Source organism: Anolis sagrei, chromosome 5 (genome assembly GCF_037176765.1).
Source record: "Anolis sagrei isolate rAnoSag1 chromosome 5, rAnoSag1.mat, whole genome shotgun sequence".
Lineage (NCBI taxonomy): Eukaryota > Metazoa > Chordata > Lepidosauria > Squamata > Dactyloidae > Anolis > Anolis sagrei.
Window position 1 is genome coordinate 47,293,242 of NC_090025.1, and position 13,722 is coordinate 47,306,963.

A 13,722-nucleotide genomic window follows, 5' to 3' on the forward strand; every position below is an offset into this window, starting at 1 on the left:
TTGTTCCAGGAGTTGCATATGACGTCTGTAGACTGTCCACGTCTCACAGGCATATAGCAGGGTTGGGAGGACAATGGCTTTATAGACAAGCACCTTGGTCTCCCTACGGATGTCCCGGTCCTGGTTTTTATTTTCTTTGGAAGACGCCTGTGCGTGGGTTTTTTTAATGTGTGGAGGTCAGTGCACAACTGATCAACACACAGACTTCACAGAGTGAGGTTCCACTGGTGATGTAGTTTAACACAATGACCGTGGCTTCTCAGTCTGTTGCAGCCTTCTTCCGCCTTTGCAGCCGTTGTAACATGTACCATGTTATCCTCCGCCTGCTCCGCCGTTGAGGTCTTTGGGTCTTCAGACTGTGCTTGGTCTGGAACCTCCCCCGCAGCCACTCCTGGGAGTGCACGACTCCAGTTGTTGTGCCTACAGGTTCATCGGAACACGCAAGCCCCCTCACCACGACAAGGTGACAGTCCATCGAGGGGGATTATTCAAACACTTATGTACCGAGACTAATAAAAAATACTACACATTCAGCCTTCTCTTCAAGTATATAATAAGATTTAGTGGAGCCCCCGGTGGCGCAGTGGGTTAAAGCCCTGTGCCGACACGACTGAAGACCCACAGGTCGCAGGTTCGAATCCGGGGAGAGGCGGATGAGCTCCCTCTATCAGCTCCAGCTCCTCATGCGGGGACATGAGAGAAGCCTCCCACAAGGATGATAAAACATCAAATCATCTGGGCGTCCCCTGGGCAACGTCCTTGCAGACGGCCAATTCTCTCACAACAGGAGCGGTCGCTCCTGACACGACAAAAAAAAAAAAGATTTAGTACTGTTATTTTAAAATAGATAAAATAAATTTTATATAAATAGGTAAAGATTTCCCTTTGACATTAGGTCTAGTCATGTCTGACTCTGAGGGATGGTGCTCATCTCCATTGCTACGCTGATGAGCCGGCATTGTCCATAGATGCCTCCAAGGTCATGTGGCCGGCATGACTCCGTGGAGTGCCTTTACCTTCCCACTGAAGTGGTACCTATTGATCTACTCAAATTTGAATGTTTTCAAACTGCTAGGTTGGCAGAAGCTGGGGCTCACAGTGGGAGCTCACCCTGCTCCCTGGATTCGAACTACCAACCTTTTGATCAGCAAGTTGAGCAGCTCAGCAGTTTAACCTTCTGCGCCACTAGGGGCATCTTGATAGAAATTAAGCTATACTGATCCATACCAGTCTGCTCTTGTTTAATTGTGTTTAATAATCTTGCAGCCTGGGCAAAACTATGAGATATCAACTCCATTCCCCACATTCAACAAAGAGGAAGTGACTGGACTGCCAGTTAAACATTGTTTCAGCTCTTTTAGGCAAAATACAAATGTACTGTTCCCAGAGCAATGAATCCTAAACACTCTCATAAGAGGCAAGATGACTAGACTAAGGTTGTCATACTTTGGATATATCTTGAGATGACATGACTCATTTAAAAAAAAAGACAACAATTCATGGCAAAGTGGGAGGCAGTAGGAAAAAGAGGAAGACCACATTATAGACTCAGTCAAAGAAGGCATGACCTAAGTTTGTAAGACCTGCTACAATTGCCTCCCCAGTGTCTTGATTCCTGAAATATTTATTTCAAAGCCTAATGATAGGGACACTGCTGCTTCCTGTAAATCAGATGAGAAAGATGGTTTAGGCGGACTTTCTTTGACAACATGTGTAGATAAAGCCCAAATCTTCATGTGTGTACAGTAGGAGGGAAATGTCGAAATGGCTGCTTCTTCACCTTAATCTGCTTTCATGCATATAATCAAAGCAGTATCTGGGCATCTCTATCAATTTTTCACACAAGACAAGATTGTGAATCTGACCTAAATATACAAAAGCCTTATTTCTGATCTGAAATTTGTGGCAAACAGCTCCTCCATATTCTTACTCCTCACCCTCCCCTTTCATCCCCATGTCACCTGTGTGGGAAGCCACACCTTTTTGTCCTTGTAGCCGTAAAAGGAAATGACTTTGTGATTGATAAAGAAATAAAATTCCCTGCCCTTCCTAAAGGCGGAATTCAACAATTGGAGAAAGTGGCATGAGACCCATGTGTTGGTTTGTAAAAGGATATGGCTTGTAAAGATGTTTCCTTTGATGCCTGTGATGAATATGGATGTATTTCCGTTGCAGAAGGTCCTGATGAAATTATGTAATTACAGCTGACCAGGCAGATCTAAATATAGGGCAGAAATGCCTGCTGTTTCACTTTTGTGTATCTTAACACGCCCACATGGTGTGTGTAAAATTGCTGTTAAAAAACACCAGGTGTTTGGGAACTGTAGGAGTCAAGAGTGGTGAAGGGTCTATGGGAAGGCAGACACACTAGACTTGTATGCCACCATTCTTAAAATCTACTATACTGTCTTTCTACCAAACACATTGGTGTTAGTATATATTCAGCATATGTTTCAGTAACACAATGTCGTGTTCATACTGCATCTGTACCATTTTCCAAATCTGATTTTCTTGTGCCAAAAGTATTTTCTTATTTTTTTAAGAAAATACAATTTTATCCCTGTTTACTTACTTTACTTACTTACTTAGGCGATCCCTCGTAGTCCGAGGATGATGGTCCTCCAAGTTCAGTGTCCTGGGGGTGGGTTCGTAGGTGGCTGTGGAGCCCTATTCTTGACCTGCATCTTCTCCCACAGTGAGGGCATTGGTTTCCAGGTGAGAGGCGGTCTCGGTCGGGGTTGGCTTGACGTGCCTTCCTCTTGGCACGTTTCTCTCTTTCACCCTCCATTCGTGCCTCTTCAAATTCTACAGCATTGCTGGTCACAGCTGACCTCCAGCTGGAGCGCTCAAGGGCCAGGGCTTCCCAGTTCTCAGTGTCTATGCCACAGTTTTTAAGGTTGGCTTTGAGTCCATCTTTAAATCTCTTTTCCTGTCCACCAACATTCCGTTTTCTGTTCTTGAGTTCAGAGTAGAGCAACTGCTTTGGGAGACGGTGGTTGGGCATCCGGACAATGTGGCTGGTCCAGCGGAGTTGATGGCGGAAGACCATTGCTTCGATGCTGGTGGTCGTTGCTTCTTCCAGCACGCTGACGTTTGTCTGCCTGTCTTCCCAAGAGATTTGCAGGATTTTCCGGAGGCAGCGCTGATGGAATCGTTCCAGGAGTTGCATGTGACGCCTGTAGACAGTCCACGTTTCGCAGGCATATAGCAGGGTTGGGACGACAATAGCTTTATAGACAAGCACCTTGGTATCCCTACGGATGTCCCGGTCCTCAAACACTCTCTGCTTCATTCAGAAAAATGCTGCACTCGCAGAACTCAAGCGGTGTTGTATTTTGGTGTCGATGTTGACTTTGGTGGAGAGGTGGCTGCCAAGGTAGCGGAAATGATCAACATTTTCTAATGTTACATCACTAAGCTGTATCGCTGGCATTGGGGAGGGGTTGGCTGGTGTCTGCTGGAACAGCACTTTGGTTTTCTTGATGTTCAATGACAGGCCAAGCTTCTCATATGCTTCTGTGAAGGTGTTTAGAGCGGCTTGTAGATCTTCTTCTGAATGCGCACAGACGACGTTGTCATCAGCATACTGAGTTCTATAACAGATGTTGTTGTACCCTTGGTTTTGGCTTTCAGTCTGCTGAGGTTAAACAGCTTGCAATCCCTGTTTAAGTGGCCCCTGGTCAAAGTGGTTCCTGGTCAAAAAAAAGTTGGGAACCACTGATCTAAACCATAATGTTTCTGATACTTTCTATCATAGGAATGGTACTGGATTAGAAAAAATGACTTGTACATATTCTTCACATAGTCAATGGAGGCAGCTTCGTGTTAACATGACATATATTATATGTTAACATATTATGTGTTAACGCAACATATAGAGTAGATTTCATTTCTATTATAAATATTCTACTTCTGGTGTTGTTGATACTCCTACTTTCCTGCTGATAATGGTTTTACAACAGTACAGTATCTGTGGGCTGATGATCTGTGGTCCAGTGCACTGTGGATTCAGATTTGCATAATACTGTACACTTAAGCCACGGGAGACAGCACACCAGTTTGTGCTTGAATCCACAATGGAGGGAACACCGGTTTTTTGCTGCTGCCTTCCAGGTGGTAGGGTTCCTTCGAGAAGCAGAAATTGACACCTGGCAGGGCTTGCCACTGCCCTATTGCTTCTCTATACCAATTTTAATAGGGGATTATTGTATAAGCCTCACAAGGCTTCTTGGTCTCTGCATAAGACTCTATTAAAATGGTGTAGGGCAGCAATGGGGGCTTTGGTTGCTAGATAACGTGGTTCTGTTTGGTGGAACTAAAAGCATTTTGCAGGCTCCTCAGAGGTGGAGGAGCTGGAAGAATGCAGTGTGGATGGTTGTGGCTTGCCACTGGCTCTGCTCTGTATCATTTTTAATAGTGAGTTGACTATGCATGTCCCTGTTTGGTTTTTTATATATGTATTTGGGGGATATCCTAGAAGCAATCCCCCATGGATAGAGTGTGCCCCACCATATTTTAAACTGCCTTTTATATAGCATGAAGAATCTGAATGGGAGCCCACCCACAAAAACCAGTATGACCCTACAGATAACATTAGGACATCATTTTCTAACTTACTGCCCTCTATATTTTCATATGTCTTCAAGCATTCCTGCTCTTTATGTGGACTGGGATTTATCAACAATAAAGTTAAGAACATTTGGAAGGCACCTGATTGGGGAAGGCTGCCATTGGAAGGGCTTTGTTTAACCTGTGAACTATGGAAGTTTTTGAAATCCCAATGGCTTAAAGAACATAACATCTAGAAAAAAATACAAAATCTAAGGGCTAAAGTAAGATCTGATAACAAACCATGGATCTCGCTACATGCACTCTCACTCTTAAATAAACGGTAAAACTTTGTTCTGTGTCTTTTCCATATTGATGTCTATATACACAGTGTGTATTGTATATATGCAAAGAAAAAGAGTATTCATTTTTGAATATATTTGTGAACAAAATGTCCATCACTTTACATAGCTACAGGCATTTATAATTCTGTACAAATTTTGTTATTATTTTCCCCATGTTTTAATTTTAAAGTTGAGGATCAAATTTGGTTACTCCATAATTTTTTTAAGGTTGAGGATTTTTCAAAATGTATAAGTTATTCCTGTTTCTATACAATCAACATGGTTTTTTTTTCCTTTCGTGTCAGGAGCCACTTGAGAAACTGCAAGTCGCTTCTGGTATGAGAGAATTGGCCATCTGCAAGGACATTGCCTGGGGACTCCCAGATGTTTTTTTGATGTTTTACTATCCTTGTGGGAGGCTTCTTGCCTGGAGAGCTGGAGCTGACAGAGGGAGCTCATCCACACTCTCCCCGGATTTGTACCTCCAACCTGTCAGTCTTCAGTCTTGCCAGCACAAGGGTTTAACCCATTGCACCACCGGGGGCTCTTAGAATATGTAGTAATGTTAATTAGTTGTTCAGATGTATCTGCTATGACATTATTTATGTGTTTATATTCGTATGACATTTTATTCATTTAAATATAATGAATAGGAAAAACCCACAAAAACCTAATGAATATGAAACTTTGCACTCCTGATATATAAAATATTTGATGGTTCTTTTTGCTCTTGATTTTAAAATCAATAGATCCTAAACTGGATTAAAACCCATGTTATTGTAGGAATATTTCAGAGATATTTGGAATGAGATTGTGGAACTCCTCTGGGTTAGGCTAGTGCCATGCAGCCCACAAGCTTATCTTCATGGCCTGCTAAGTTGCTAGAAGCACAACATTATCTTTTGCAGAAGGGTACATCTATTTGGGAAAGAGGGGAGTAGGTGTCAGACGCAGGCTCATGTTAATTGTTGTTTGTACTTCGAACTGATAAGGCCACTTGCTGCTCAGAGTAATACAGGAAATGGATGTGTGGCAGAAAAGAAAATGGAATGTATTGGCAAAAGCTTGAGGTACAGTACTTTAAGATTCTTGGAAAAGAGAAAACGTAGGCTTAAAAGAGTGTTTGTTTCAAAACACCTACCTAACATCTGTTGCTTATCTGTTATATTTGGATCTTAAAGCACCCTCAAAGTGACCACATACCAGCTTCACTCCATCATGCAGATCAACACATAGCAATCCAGCTACATTCATGCTTTGTTATGCCATCATGCGGAGGTAGATCTTGGTTAGAATGAGTGTGTGTAGTTGCTTGTTCTCTGTCCCAGTTTTCTTTTGGAGTATGGGGGTGGCACAACTAGCCTGCACAGCATAACTATTTCCTTCCTTGTTATTACATGCTTGGAGGAATTGCCTTATAAATCTACCCTCTAGAGCTAGTTTATATCTAAAATGATCTTTGTTTAGCCTAAGCTCCCAATTTTCTTCAACTATATAGGAGGTGTAAGTCATGATACATGACTGTATGATGCACATGCAGCTCCCAGACTTACTTTTATTTCCCTCCACTGTACAATATTTTGTTTCCAAATACCCCTCTAAAAATAATTGGACAGTTTTGCAACTCCCCCCCCCCCAAGTCCCAGGCCAATTTAAGCCCAGGAGAGACCTCCCCCCATTTTGTGGTTAGGGTATGGGCCTTCATAGTCCCTGGGAGAGGGCACCCGAACTCCCACCAGCTACCTTGTTGTTGTTCACTCATTCAGTCGCTTCCGACTCTTCGTGACCTCATTGACCAGCCCACACCAGCTACCTACTTCTGTTATATTGACCCATAATGGGAGATAAAGCTCCCATTAGTTTGGAAACGAGTGGAAGCTCAGCTAATCAGGGAGATATGAGTGGGCTTCCTCCAGCCTTCGGGTCAACCTGGAAAGTTGGCAAAAAAGTTGCTGAGTTTTCTGCTTAGTGACTGAATGAGGCAGTGGTCTTTCTCAGCCCACCTGGAGATGCAAGAATTCTATCTCACATCTATCTTCTGTTACTGGATATTTCTAAAACATACAAAAAGGGACCATTATTGGAATCCTCAGCCATTGAGATATGATCTGAATTTAGTGTTCTTAAGGGTGCCTCCTGCACCAAGAGAAACTGCATCTCAGTTGAGTAATCACACACCTAGGTGGTGTCCCCCCCCCCCCCAAGGAATTCACCAAATTTCTGCCTATCCCTTGTGTAAATTCAAGGCAAACTTCTGAGATTTCATTCAAACCCAAGAACATCCTACAGCAAATGTCATTTCTTCCATGCTTACTCAGATGGGAGTAAATCCCATTCAGGTGTGCATAGATACTAGGATTGCAGCCTTAGTCAGCCTTTCGTCATCATGTAGTTAATGGAAATGCATGTACATGGAAAGAAGAGCATAATCTTTGGTACTGCCTGTCAACATAGTTAAATCCCTGCTTCCATGTAGACATCCTTCTTACTTCTGGGTGTAATGCTGGAAGGAACAGTTCTTGATAAAGTGGATGGATTTGGGGGTCCTATTCTCTGTTGTAAAGAACCATAGTAAATATCTTATTGCTCTTTCACACTAAACTGTAATAGTACAATATTCCACTTTAACTGCCATGACAACATTGTATGGAATCCTGGGATTTGTGGTTTTGGGATTTTTGAATTCTCAACCATAGAACTCTTGATCCTCAATAAACTACAAATCTCAGCATTCCACATGATGTTTCTTAAACTAGACTATTGTGCTTTAATAGTGTACAGTTGGCCCTCTGTGTACACGGATTCAACAGTTCATGGCTTGAAATATTCCAAAATCTTGATTTGGCCATTTTCTATAAGGGTCATACTTGGCACAGATTTTGGTACCCAAGGTCATAGAACTAAACCCCAGTAGATCCCAGGAACCCACAATATTGTGATAAGGAGCTTAGCAAAGTGACTTTTTGCTGTTCTCATGCAGACCTTTGCTTTTGCTACTGCACCTGTAATTTCTCTAGGCCTGTCTTAGAATGGAGAGGGGAAGGTTAAAATCTGTTTATTTTGGGCTGAATCTACCTTAACTTTAAATTATCATTCGGTTAGTGTTCACATGCTGATTGTATATGCATGTCGACAGAAAGACACGCAAACATGGTTTTTAAGTGCTCCTGACTTACCATATTTATAAACTCTGGCAACCATCTATGTTTTAACATTCTTCTGAATCATAAATAATTCCTATTTATTTTGAGGATGCTTAGGAATGCATATGTTCTGAAGCATTTGAAATGAGTGGTCTCTAATATTGCAAAATAGATTTCTCTGTCTGTAGTAGTTTAGCATGAGTGTGACAAAACAATCTGATCAAAGCTTTTAAAATTTCAGTTTCTTATACTACTAAGGATTTTAAACAGTGAAATGGACCCATTCTTTCTATCCTTGGGTGAAGGAATGTTGTGTATCAGTAGGAAGTGATCTGTTTCATAACATAATTGAAGAAGTAGTGTTTTAGGAAAGACTCCTGAGAAAACTCCCTCCAGGTTCTGTGTTTTGTTATAACCAAGAATTGTGTGCCTGTCCATGGATTCTGCCAGTTCAATCAAATGGTGTATAATGTGAATTTGTTTGAATTATATATATATAAAGAAGATACTGATTTTCCTCACTTTTACCTCCTTCAGGTGCCTTCCTCAGATTTGGAGAAAGATTGGAGAAAACATCTGTCAAGCTGGAATGTTAGTTTCACTTTTTGAGACTTCTGGATCAGAAAGCATAAAGGGGTAATACAAACTCACTGAAGATTATAGTTGCAAACTCTTTCAGGAATAGTTCTCCTATAACTTCTGTGTGGGAATTCCTTCTGCGTCGTCACCATGAACGTGACGAGCTTGTTCTCCTTTACAAGCCCGGCTGTTAAGAGACTGCTGGGATGGAAGCAAGGAGATGAAGAGGAAAAATGGGCAGAGAAGGCTGTTGATGCTCTAGTTAAGAAGCTGAAGAAGAAAAAAGGAGCCATGGAAGAGTTAGAGAAAGCATTGAGTTGTCCCGGTCAGCCCAGCAACTGTGTCACTATTCCCCGTTCATTAGATGGCAGGCTCCAGGTCTCCCATCGGAAAGGGCTACCACATGTGATTTATTGCCGTGTGTGGCGCTGGCCAGATCTGCAGAGTCATCATGAACTTAAACCACTGGAATGCTGTGAGTTTCCCTTTGGTTCAAAGCAGAAGGAAGTTTGCATCAACCCCTATCATTACAAGCGAGTGGAAAGTCCAGGTACGTACATACTTTCATTATATGTTCTTCCCACAACTCCTCACAGCACCCTAATTTGTTGCATATACACATCTTGTCAAGGTGGTTCATTTTCAATCACTCAAAGCAACAGCATGCTTAACTAGAGAAATGAATTGTACGATTCAGTAAGTGAGCTGTTTTTTCACTTATCCTAAGATAGAAGCCTGTATGAATATATGCGTGTGCCTTCTAGTTACTTGTTGACAGAAGGTGACTTCCACAATATATAGGCAAGGGATAATATTGTGCTTTTTTTATTTGTCGTGTCAGAACAACCAGTCAAATTATATTACATTTCTAACAGAGCAAAGCAAACAAACAGATTACAAAATTTGTGAGTATGAGGGTTGATTAAATGTTCTTTGACCAGTATCTGGCCACTTGGAGTGCCTCTGGTGTTGCTGCAAGAAGGTCCTCCCTTGTGCATGTGGCAGGGCTCAGGGTGCATTGCAGCAGGTGGTCAGTGGTTTGCTCCTCTCCACACTCGCATGTCGAGGATTCCACTTTGTAGCCCCATTTCTGAAGGTTGGCTCTGCATCTCGTGGTGCCAGAGCGCAGTCTGTTCAGTGCCTTCCAGGTCGCCCAGTCCTCTGTGTGCCCAGGGGGGAGTCTCTCATTGGGTATCAGCCATTGGTTGAGATACTGGGTTTGGGCCTGCCACTTTTGGACTCTCGCTTGCTGAGGTGTTCCAGTGAGTGTCTCTGTAGATCTTAGAAAACTATTTCTAGATTTAAGTCGTTGACGTGCTGGCTGATACCCAAACAGGGGATGGGCTGGAGATGTCTCTGCCTTGGTCCTTTCACTATTGGCTGCGAATATTGTGCTATGCTAGTAATATAATATATTGTATATACATATAATATTGAGCATAGTATTATAATGTAATACAATATAATACTAATAATAATACAATATAATAATTGTATATTATATATTACATATTATATATTACATGAGTCGCCCAAAGGGGCTGAGAAAAAGCGATATAGAAATAAAGTAAATAAATAAATAAATAAAATGTAATATTACTAATAATATTACAGTAAAGTGTACACTTATTTACTTAGGTGATCCCTCGTTGTCTGAGTAAGATTGTCCTCCAAGTCTGGTGTCCTGGCGATGGATACATAGGTAACTGTGGAGCCCTATTGTTGACCTGCATGTTCTCCTGCAGTGAGGGCATTGGTTTCCAGGTGAAAGGCAGTCCCAGTCAGAGTTGGCTTGATGCACCTTCCTCATGGCACGTTTTTTTTTTTTTTTGCCCTCAATTCATGCCTCTTCAAATTCTGCAGCACTGCTGATCACAGATGACCTTCAGCTAGAGCATTCAAGGGCCAGGGCTTCCCAGTTCTCGGTGTCTATGCCACAGTTTTTAAGGTTGGCCATATACTACATTATACTACAATACAGTAATATATAATACTAATATTCTGCTATGCTAATAATATAATATATTGTATGTACATATAATATTGATCATAATACTGTAGTACAATATAATACTAATAATAATACAACATAATAATATAGTATATATTACATCTAATATTACTAATAATATTGCAGTATTATATAATACTAATATTGTGCTGTGCTAATAATACAATATATTGTATTTACATTTAACTTGTAAGCCATTCTGAGTTCCCTTTGGGGTGAGAAGGGCAGGATATACATGTCATAAATAAATAAATAAATACTCAGAGATGTTTCTCCATTGCTTTCCTCTGATATTTAGCTCTCAATAATTCTTTGACACCCCCCATCCAAGTTTCTGACTGTCTGCCCCTGCTTAGATTTAGTGTTTGTGTGTTCAAGTAGCCTTTGAGTACTCAGTTTATGAATTTGTGCAGTACATAACTCTTAGTAGCTATTGTGTCTGGCATTGTGTATGATCGGAGTCTATAAGGAGGTGTTATAAAATACTGCACAATTCTCCTTTGATAATTCAAGAAGTTAATAATGTCTGTTTCTAGAAGAATAAATGAAAATAAACATGCATGGCAGTGACCTTTTCCAGTGTTTTCTGCTGAGCAATGAAGTAAATGTGCTGCTTGGATAACATCCATAGTGGTATCGGGAACACTGGCTTCAATATAAAGTGTTGGATGCATTCGTTATCAGGATAAAGCTTATTGGAAATCTATTCTTGTCTATCCCATTTAGGTAATTAGCTTGTATTCTTACAAAATTGTTTAACAGCAGTGTGCCAAACTGGGTGGGAGAGAAGAGACCGTTAGAAATAAACATTACAGAGAGATTCTAGTATTCCAGTTGCTTGTTTGTACATTTAGATATACCGTAAAAGATATTTTTAGGGTGGTCACTACAAAAACCGATGATGCATCAGCTAGAAAGCTTGAAACGGTAAGCTGTAGCTGGTGGGAAGGCATAACTTTTAACTGGAAATTCAAAGCTTGGAGAACCCGAGCTTTGTCAGCATGCTTCCTGGTAAGCTGCTGCCTATATGTGGTGATAGGAAGGAGCGATGGGGGAAGCGTGTCGTCATCTGCAAACACTCCAGCACAATTGTCGGAAAGAAGTGCCTTGTGCAGGCATGTCTGTAATAGCTAACTGTAACTGACTACGCAAAACTGTTTGTGTGCTGAATACACAATAGTGTTATAGTTAAAGGGTGATGCCGAAAGTAGCTGGCAGTCTTTTGATAAATATTAAAACTACCTCTGAGTCGCATGGAAGAATATATTTTTGTGTAATCTCTCTTTGTGAAAGGAATGGATAGGTTTTAACTGTGGTGATATAATGGTTTTTCATCTGGAGCTGTAAATGTGAACTCTGGTCACATTTCTAAAAGTATTTTACGTATTAGCTACCTTTTTTCTTGAAAAGATATAGAGCTACGTAATTATTCTTTTATTACAGAATCCACACAGGCCTGTTGAATATCTTAACATTGCAGTCTTTCAAGTAATTGTGTTTAATGTAGTCAAATCTTTAGCGTAGATTTCCATTGTGTCTGTGTTTTTAACTTAATAATTTAAATTGCTAGACAAAGGTGTGTTTTAGTCAGATTCTTAGAACTCAGTTCACTTAAAATATACCCTTTTTAGTCTTATTATTAGCCTTAAATGGCAAAGGAAGAAGCAAGCGATTTAGCTAATTTGCTCAACTGATCTGAACATTATATGGCATTATTAGTTAATTGGATTTACCCATTGCTTACATCTTGGATCCCTTACAATTTTCTTAATATAGCGATACACTCTTTCAAACCTTAGTTATAGTTTCCTTACTGTGTATTTCAAAATTAGAGTTCTCACTCCCCCATTACTGGCAGAATTTCTCTAACGATTTCTTAGTATAAAGAGCTCCAACAGGCAAGTTGCTTAACAGAGAGTTGAGATCTTGATGATCTCTCACATAAGTTTAAGGCATTGCCAAGTGCTAGAATGAGAAATTGGCTGTTTCCTTGGAATATCTGTGTGCCATGCAAGTACTCCTTTTTTTTGCATAGGATGATAACTCTTCCCAACTGGGTGAAAATGCAGAGCACAGTAAGAATGGGGTTTAGATGGCAAAGTCTTGATTACAACTCAGTTGAGTAGGGTATTGAAGGAACTCTAAATGTATTGAAGAAGGACCTACCAGAAGTCATTTCAGAACCACCGGCAATAATCTTTAAGAATTCTTGGAGAACAGAAGATGGCCCAGCAAACTGGAGAAAGGCAAATGTTGTCCCTATACTCAAGAAGGGGAAAAAAGAGGACCCAAACAATTACTGTCCAGTCAGCCTGACATCAATACCAGGAAAGATTCTGGGGCAGATCATTAAGGAGGCCATCTGCAGTCACTTAGAAAGGAATGCTATGAATACTAAAAGTCAACACAGGTTTCTTAAAAAATATTAACATTAATAAATTAATAATTAATCTTTTTTGATAGCATTACAAGCTTGGTAGATGCAGGGAATGCTGTGGATGTAGCATATCTTGATTTCAGTAAGGCCTCTGACAGGATCCCCCATGACCTTCTTGCAAACAAACTAGTAAAATGTGGGCTAGACAGTACTCCTGTTAGATAGATTTGTAATTTGTTAAGCAACCAAACCCGAACGTGCTCACCAATGTTTCCTCTTAATCCTCGAAAGAAGTGACTAGTGAAGTGCTGCAGCCTGCTGTTCTAGGCCTGGTATTGTTAAACATATTTATTAATGATTTGGGTGAAGGTTTAGAGAGCCTGCTTACCAAGTTTGCAGATGACACTAAATTAGAAGGGATAGGTAATACTCCAGAGAACAGAATCAGAATTCAAAACAACATTAACAGATTAGAAAGCTGGTCCAAAACTAACAAAATGGATTTCAACAAGGAGAAATGTAGGACACTACTCTTAGGCATAAAAAAATGAAATGCACAGATAGAGGATGAGTGATGTCTAGCTCGACAACAGTTCATATGAAAAAGATCTTCGAGTCTTAGTGGACAAGTTGAGCATAAGTCAGGGCTGTGATGCAGCATTTAAAAAACCAATGGGATTTTGGGCAGCATTAAAAGAAGTATAATGTCTAGATTAAGAG

General features: G+C 40.7%; 1 protein-coding gene across 1 annotated transcript in view; it reads left to right on the forward strand.

Moving 5' to 3' along the window:
- SMAD1 (SMAD family member 1) overlaps nucleotides 1-13,722 on the forward strand; it is a 59,385-nt gene that overhangs the window by 19,106 nt on the left and 26,557 nt on the right. The window contains exon 2 of the mRNA XM_060778882.2: nucleotides 8,573-9,164. Within this exon, the coding sequence (XP_060634865.1) occupies nucleotides 8,765-9,164 (400 nt within the window). The 5' untranslated portion in view covers nucleotides 8,573-8,764. The remainder of the gene's footprint in view (nucleotides 1-8,572; nucleotides 9,165-13,722) is intronic.